Source organism: Brassica rapa, chromosome A10 (genome assembly GCF_000309985.2).
Source record: "Brassica rapa cultivar Chiifu-401-42 chromosome A10, CAAS_Brap_v3.01, whole genome shotgun sequence".
Lineage (NCBI taxonomy): Eukaryota > Viridiplantae > Streptophyta > Magnoliopsida > Brassicales > Brassicaceae > Brassica > Brassica rapa.
Window position 1 is genome coordinate 5,240,816 of NC_024804.2, and position 6,558 is coordinate 5,247,373.

The 6,558-nt window shown below is 32.9% G+C and overlaps 1 protein-coding gene across 1 annotated transcript; it reads left to right on the plus strand.

Moving 5' to 3' along the window:
* The first annotated feature begins 1,039 nt into the window (after positions 1-1,039).
* Positions 1,040-6,558, plus strand: LOC103847716 (aspartic proteinase Asp1). Its single transcript, XM_033282063.1, has 8 exons — positions 1,040-4,142; positions 4,792-4,909; positions 4,975-5,201; positions 5,285-5,512; positions 5,608-5,749; positions 5,836-6,033; positions 6,129-6,201; positions 6,287-6,558. Exons 1-8 carry the CDS (start codon positions 3,985-3,987, stop codon positions 6,376-6,378), a joined length of 1,236 nt encoding a protein of 411 aa, XP_033137954.1. The 5' UTR covers positions 1,040-3,984; the 3' UTR covers positions 6,379-6,558.

The window sequence follows — 6,558 nt, forward strand, 5'->3', positions numbered from 1 at the left end:
AAGGCTTCTCCAAGAACACTGAATCTCAAGCGAAAGTGACCCACCCAGAATCGTTAGCTTCTTTGAATTTATGAACCATAAAAAATGTAGAATCAAAATTTTGGTTTTTTTTTAGCTTAATGTGGAGAGAAAGTGAGAGAGATGTTGTGTTTAGTTCATAAGAATGGAGAAAGAAGAAGGGTAAATCGATTTTGGAAGCATTAAGAGCTTCAAATTGGTTGTTCATGGTAGTTAGGGTATTGATGACAATGACAATCTTGTAATTATTTTAAGATGATGAATGTGAGAGAGCAAAAATGTTATTTTTGGAAAAAAAATTGATGGTATTTTCGTGAATTATATGAACTTGTGGTGTGAATAAAGCAAAACTAATTTCTAAAAAAAAAAAGATTAGTTTTGTGTTTGACTTTGAGTTGTAAGTCAATTTTTTATGCAATTCATCTTATCTGAATTGGTCATTATTTAATCTAGTGTCAAATCATCAACCGGCCCCACATAGAACAAACGTGACCGCGTCAAATCCGCGTTAACAGCCCCCCACCCCCCCCCCCCGCGCGGGTCCCCTGAATCTACTACGAAGCTTCCTCTGTTCTTCATTTAAGAGAAATTAATTGCACTTGTTGACATCAACAGCTGAAAATTCGGAAGAGCTTTGTTCCAAAAAAAAAGCAAACAATAACTTTTCTTTTTTTCTTTTTCTGCTTTTTTACCAAAATTGTGTTATTTTGTATTTTCGCATATTAGAATTTGACGGAGACCATGACCATTTGAAGTCCTCCAATATTTTCTACAAAGCTACCTCGGCTCTTTATTTAGTTAGTACTTATTACTCATAACTTACAAAACAGAAAAAGAAAACCATCCAATTACCGGTGAAAACATCTCCTATATATTAAACAAAAAACATATGTTATAAATGTGTTTACACAATAATTAACACTTGTCAATTTCACAGTCATTTAAAAGTTAAAATGTTCATGTGTTCTCACACTAATTAATATTTTCACACTATTTTTAATGTCAGTGCATATAATTAATGTGTTCACATTATAATTTTATTTAATCAGTTCATTTTTATTTTCTACATTTTTAATCTTCGTAGTAGTAAATGAAATTCTCTCCGTACAACTATTAAATAATATGATTGTTGAAAGGAAGATATTACAAAATCATTAAGATTCGCATAAACTAAAAATGTTGAGCTCATCATGTTTTCAAAAAATTTGAAAGTTTTGTACCTTGTCGAACTTAGCTATAGTTGATGCTTCTGTACACGAATGCAATAAATACTTGTGATTAGTTATGAATTAAGGAAACTTAAGGTAAAAAATATCACACACAAAGTCAGATCTTTAGTTTAGCCAAGTATTGCGTTTTTAAAGAGTTTTCATATAATCCAAAAAATTAGAAAAATAATCTTGCTAAAAAAACCTCAGAAATTAGAAAAGTTTTAAAAGAAAATAAAATTTACGAAATCGATCGAAAAATAGAATTCAGGTGCCGAGGAAAAAGATCATTATTTTTGCGCAATCCTAACCCCCTTTCACTCAATTGTATCGTGTTTTTATTATATCTACCAAGAATTTTTTTTTCTTTAAGTACACTTTATTAGTTATAGAGTATGTCAATTTTACAACAAGTCCAACAATATTGATACGACAGCCAACCTTTTTTTTATTGATATTCTTAAAGTATGGTCGAGTAATTATATATGTAAAATAAGCCCAAATATTTGTTTTACGCTTATATTATTTTGCTTTATGTTAGTAGAAGAAACTAAGTCTGGGTATTTGGATCCGAAGAACCGAACAAAACTTGATTTGAAAGTAATACTAAACACATAATAAAACTCAGATGGATCAAAAAATCTAATATCCGGATAACCTAACCTGAAACTGATCCAAACTGAAATATTTTGGATACCGAAAATATCTAAATTACAATAATATACTTAAGTAAATTAATAATTTTAAATGTGATATCTATTAGATATTCAAAATATGAAAATATCTAAAAATTATCAAAGTAGTCACAAGTAAATATCTAAAAAAAATATTGAAAATATATATTGTTCTCCATCCAGATATTTAAATTGAACTAATTTGTGTAAATTTAAGTATTTAGTATTACATATTCAAATTTTTATGTTTTATATTAATTTTTTTTTTGGATTTTGAGGACTTAAATATATTTGGATTTTTGATGAAAGTAACATAATTAAAATGGGTACCCGAACTCGAATGTGAACCGAACCCGCAATAATTTTAACAAAATCTAAACCAAATTCAAACCAAAATTTGTAAATATTTAAATTAAATTTAATTTTCTAACTTTTAAAATCAAAAATCAGAATAGATCAACTGAATCCGAACAGATATCAGAATGCTCATCCCTAGAAAAAGCTATAAGATAAATCCTTTAGTACAATATAAAATAAATAATTTAATCAACAATCTTACGCTCCGCACAGCGCGGATCACTACCTAATTTATTCGTATATTAGACTACACCAATTTTTTCCCAAAGTAAGAATACACAAAACTATGCGTAGTTTTTGTTTAAACAGGAAAATACAATATTTTATAGAAATCATCTTTATCTTTGAGAAATCATATTAATTGTTTTCAATTAACTCTTTGATAAATTAATTGAAAACAAAAAAATTAATCATTAATGCATGATCTCTCTTTTTCCACTCCTTTCTTCTTTCTCTTTTTTTAAAGGCAACTAAAACTTTTTTTTATTTTCCCTCTTCAGCATCCGGTATCTCTTCCGGTTATGCGAGAGAGACATTTTTTTTAAAGGCAACTAAAACTTTTTTTTATTTTTTTTATTTTTTGTGTATCTCAGTCCGTATGCTTCAATCTGCAGTGCAATTATTTGTTGTTTGAGCTATGGTGGTTTGGATCTGAAGTGGTGGTGGTCGTAACGGTGGTTTCCGCTAATGTTGATGTTCTCAGCTTCATGACCTTCAGCTATGGGGTCAGATCTTGGTTGTGTCACCTCAAGCCTCCCTCTGTTACTTCCGATTTGAATTACGACAGTGGTACATTCTCTTTTTAGCAATGAGGTGTTTCGAGGCTAACAAGATGACAAGGCGAGATGAAAAATTTAAGCTTTGGACAAAGTCTGGATCGACTGGTTTGTCCCTCTCTTCTCTTGCTTGCTTTGAGAATGGCGGTTTTCCAGTGGGATTGGAAGCAAGTTGGCTCTGGAAGCAAGTTGGCTGTGGGGTGGGACTTCAGTTTATCCACACACTGGTCCCGAACTGGCAAAGCTCCTTCGTTTTGTTGAACTATTCTTTGTCATCACTCCATTCTTTTTTTTTTCAATTGGCGTTGCTTCTTCATTGTTTTTGTGGGTGGTGTTGAATGGCTCGCTCCCTTTAGCTTTTTCGACAAGTTCAGTGGAAGATATTTCTTCATTCGAATTCTTATCCTTGGAGTTCTGGTGGGCGAGGACATTAGCTTGTGAGGTTTCCGCGGTGGCGGTAGGGATGATTTTGAGCATAGCAAAGTGAAACATTGGCATAGGATTCTCAAATTTTTTGAAAAAAAAATATATGGAAAAATATCTCCAAATTTGTAAAAGAAAATTTTTGTAAAAACCCTTACTAAATTATTTTTGGCCAACAAAATTTCAAGGACACTCTCCGCACAGGTTCTAAATGTTCGATTTTTTTTTATGTCCGATTTTTTTTTTTTTTGCATCTATAGTTCTCGATTTTGTTTGTACCATCCCGGTTTAGCCTTTATTTTATTTTATTTTACCTCACGTCTTGTATTTTAAAAAAAAATTAATGTGAAGACTTTTAAAAAATAAATGAATGCATGCTGTTTTTTCTTTCTTTCTTTGTTAGTATATATAAGAAACAGAGATCTTGATCGTTAGATGCATATATCAACTTTCTCTCTCTCAGAAGATCTTCTCTGCAACTGTTTGATTTGCTTGTGAAGATTGCTTTGCAAGAAAGTGAGGCAAAAGATGATTTTGAGATTGTCTCTTCCTCTGATCTTGCTTTTGATTATAGTTCCTCAATCAATTCAAGGTTCCATCTTCAAAACCTTCTCAAATACGCTATCTCCCAAATATCCTCCTTACTCATTCGTCTTCCCTCTCTCCGGCAATGTCTTCCCTCTCGGGTAAACAGATCGGTGTTCTCTTCTTATCTCTTTAATTACGTAGCTCCTAAAATCAGATTTAGGACAATTAATCTGGAAACTAAGCCATATGTGTAGTCTAAAACAAAACCGTAAACCCTAAAAAATGTGTAGATTCCTTGGTGAAGAAGAGCTTTGGTTGAATTTTGCTCTGTTTTTTGCTCTGTTTAGAAGTTTGGTGTTATACATTTTTCTTTTAGTTAAAAGACTATAAAAAGTTAATTTAAAACAACTAAAACCTCAAGAAAATCAAACTGTAAAAATTTAAAACTAAATCTGAACATTGTGGATTTCCTTAATTTTGAACGGTCAAACCTTCTTTCTCAACGTTAATTTCTTTATTTTCTGTTTGCTTAAATTCTCAACGTAGACTTTTAGTCCCTTTTTATCTTCTTCATCAGTATTCGTGTCTTTATTAGTAAATTATACTACTATAATGTTTATTTGATAGTCCTATGGACTTTGTATTGCAGATATTACTCGGTCTCTCTTCAAATAGGAAATCCTCCAAAGGACTTTACCTTTGATGTTGATACTGGCTTTTTATCTTCTTCATCAGTATTCGTGTCTTTATTAGTAAATTATACTACTATAATGTTTATTTGATAGTCCTATGGACTTTGTATTGCAGATATTACTCGGTCTCTCTTCAAATAGGAAATCCTCCAAAGGACTTTACCTTTGATGTTGATACTGGCAGTGATCTCACATGGGTTCAATGCGATGCTCCTTGCTCTGGTTGCACTGTGGTATATCATTCGATTCATTTCTCATGTCAAAATCGACCTCTTTCTTATATTTGTTTGTTTTGTAGCGTACTGAACTTCAGTACAAGCCTAAGTCAAACACTGTCCCATGCTCAGACTCAATTTGCTCAGCTCTACACTGGCCTCAGAAGCCTGAATGTCTAAACCCGAAAGAGCAATGCGACTACGAGGTTGAATATGCTGATCAAGGTTCATCAATGGGTGCACTTGTCGTTGATCAGTTTTCTTTAAAACTCCTAGACGGCTCGTCTTTTGTACCTCGCTTAGCATTCGGGTGAGCTACCTAAGGGAATTGTATTTTCATTAACACAATAATGCGAGTCTTCAGATGAGTTGATTCTTGCAATGTGTTTGTAGGTGTGGTTATGATCAGCATTTCCCTAGTGCACATCTTCCACCTGCTACTGTTGGAGTTTTGGGGCTTGGGAAAGGGAAAATCAGCATCTTGACACAGCTTGTCTCGGCCAGACTAACTAGAAATGTGTTTGGTCATTGCTTAAGCTCTAAAGGTGGAGGCTATTTGTTCTTTGGAGACAATGTTATTCCTTCTACAGGTGTATCCTGGACAACATTAGTGTCACCTAAGTATAAATATTTCTTCAACTCTTTCTTTCATATTCATTTAGAAATCGGTATCGTTTTTTATATAACTACTGATTCCTCTATCATTCGACTTTAAGCAACCACCACTACACGACTGGACCAGCCGAGCTTCTTTACAACGGGAAGCCAACAGGTTTAAATGGCCTCAAACTCATCTTTGATTCCGGAAGCACCTATACTTATTTCAACCGCAAGACATACCAAGCAATAGTTAACCTGGTAACTGAAGAAAATTATACAAAAACTCAAGAACAATGTATGTATTTTTCTCGTCGCTTAATGCAGTATCTTTTCGTGTGTCTCAGATTGGAAATGATCTGAAAGGTAAACCGGTGAAGGATGTGAAAGATGATAAGACTTTAGCAATATGTTGGAAAGGAGCTAAGCCTTTGAAATCTGTTCTTGAGGTCAAGAACTTGTTCAAGACCTTAACAATCAACTTTAAGAATGGCAGAACAAACTCTCAGCTCCAGATTCCACCCGAGTCTTATCTCATCGTCTCTGTAAGAAATATAAAGACCTAAGAAACTCCTTTATTACTTTCAAGATTGTGAAAATGATTAAAGAAAAAATGATTTTTTTTTATTTTTATTCTTAGAAAACTGGGAACGTCTGTTTGGGAATACTCAATGGAAGTGAAGCAGGATTACAGGACTCTAACGTAATCGGAGGTGAAGAAGGAACAACTATTAACAATAATGTTTTATTTTTTGGCTAAGCAAAAACTGATTTGTGTCTTTATATGTTTTTTCGAAGATATATCTATGCAAGGGGCGATGGTGATCTACGACAATGAGAAACAACAACTCGGATGGGTTTCTGCTGATTGCGATAAGCTTCCCAAGTGATGATAGATATATTGAACGATTTCACCATATTATATAACTTCATAGTTTGAAATTTTCACAAATAAAACAATTGATTGACCATAAACGATTAACATAATTAAGACAAATTCACAAGAATATACCGGAAATATTACTAAACTATACCGTGCGACTTTTTGATACAAGGAAATGTGAGGAAAA

Excerpts from the sequence above, each read along its gene's own strand:
- LOC103847716 (XM_033282063.1), top strand. The coding sequence starts at position 3,985 with ATGATTTTGAGATTGTCTCTTCCTCTGATCTTGCTTTTGATTATAGTT. Across the intron at positions 4,143-4,791 it reads GGCAATGTCTTCCCTCTCGG|ATATTACTCGGTCTCTCTTC; the intron begins GTAAACAGATCG and ends TTTGTATTGCAG. Across the intron at positions 5,750-5,835 it reads ACCAAGCAATAGTTAACCTG|ATTGGAAATGATCTGAAAGG; the intron begins GTAACTGAAGAA and ends CGTGTGTCTCAG.